The sequence below is a fragment of the Sinocyclocheilus grahami genome, unplaced genomic scaffold, assembly GCF_001515645.1.
Source record: "Sinocyclocheilus grahami isolate Dianchi unplaced genomic scaffold, SAMN03320097.WGS_v1.1 scaffold20602.1, whole genome shotgun sequence".
Classification (NCBI taxonomy): domain Eukaryota; kingdom Metazoa; phylum Chordata; class Actinopteri; order Cypriniformes; family Cyprinidae; genus Sinocyclocheilus; species Sinocyclocheilus grahami.
In genome coordinates, this window is record NW_015518095.1 from 1 (window position 1) to 660 (window position 660).

At 50.8% G+C, this 660-nt stretch overlaps 1 protein-coding gene across 1 annotated transcript; it reads right to left on the reverse strand.

Annotated features, from left to right (window-relative positions):
• Window positions 1-6: 6 nt before the first annotated feature.
• LOC107579832 (solute carrier family 46 member 3-like) lies at window positions 7-660 on the reverse strand (the record flags this gene model as incomplete). The annotated part of the gene is made up of 1 exon (XM_016265624.1): window positions 7-660. A coding segment is annotated over one exon (654 nt), but the record flags the coding sequence as incomplete, so codon positions are not given.

Below are 660 nucleotides of genomic sequence, written 5' to 3' on the forward strand. Positions count from 1 at the left end.
AAAACTAGTGATAAAGATGGAGGTGCTGGCCGCGGCGCCATAGCCAAGGAGGATCTCGCTCCAGCACAGCGGCTCATTGAGTTCGTAAAGTGTGATCATGGACAGACCCCCCGTATTGACAAAAGATAAGGAGGAGAAAGTGACAATCAACAGCACAAGAATCCATTTTCTTTGACTACTGCCTCCTGCAAACAAGTTGTAGATACCACATACAAGTTTCTGCATGGCCTGACAACAAGCCACAGTCTCTGACCGGTCAATCACCCTGGTTTCTTCCAGAATGAAGATGGCATATAGCAAGTTAACCACCTGAAATATGGCAGACGTGAAGAAAGGCCAGTTGAACCCGACCGCATGCAGGAAGTAGCCAGTGGAGATTGATGCCACACCGGCCAACAAGCCAATCATCATGTCCACTACAGCCATGCGAAGAGTTTTCTGCTTGCTGTCCTCGCACAAATCGGCCACATAGGAGAAGCAGCCACCTAGCATGGTGCCGATACCCCCAAAGAGGGCACTTACGAAGCTGGCGGCAATGAGGAGGTAGAGGTTGAGCTCGAAGAAGGAGACCGCCAGGAATGAAAGCGTGTAGACCAGAGACCCAATGAGGGGCAAAATAATAGTGATCTTTCGGCCACGCTGATCGCTGTAGGCCACCAG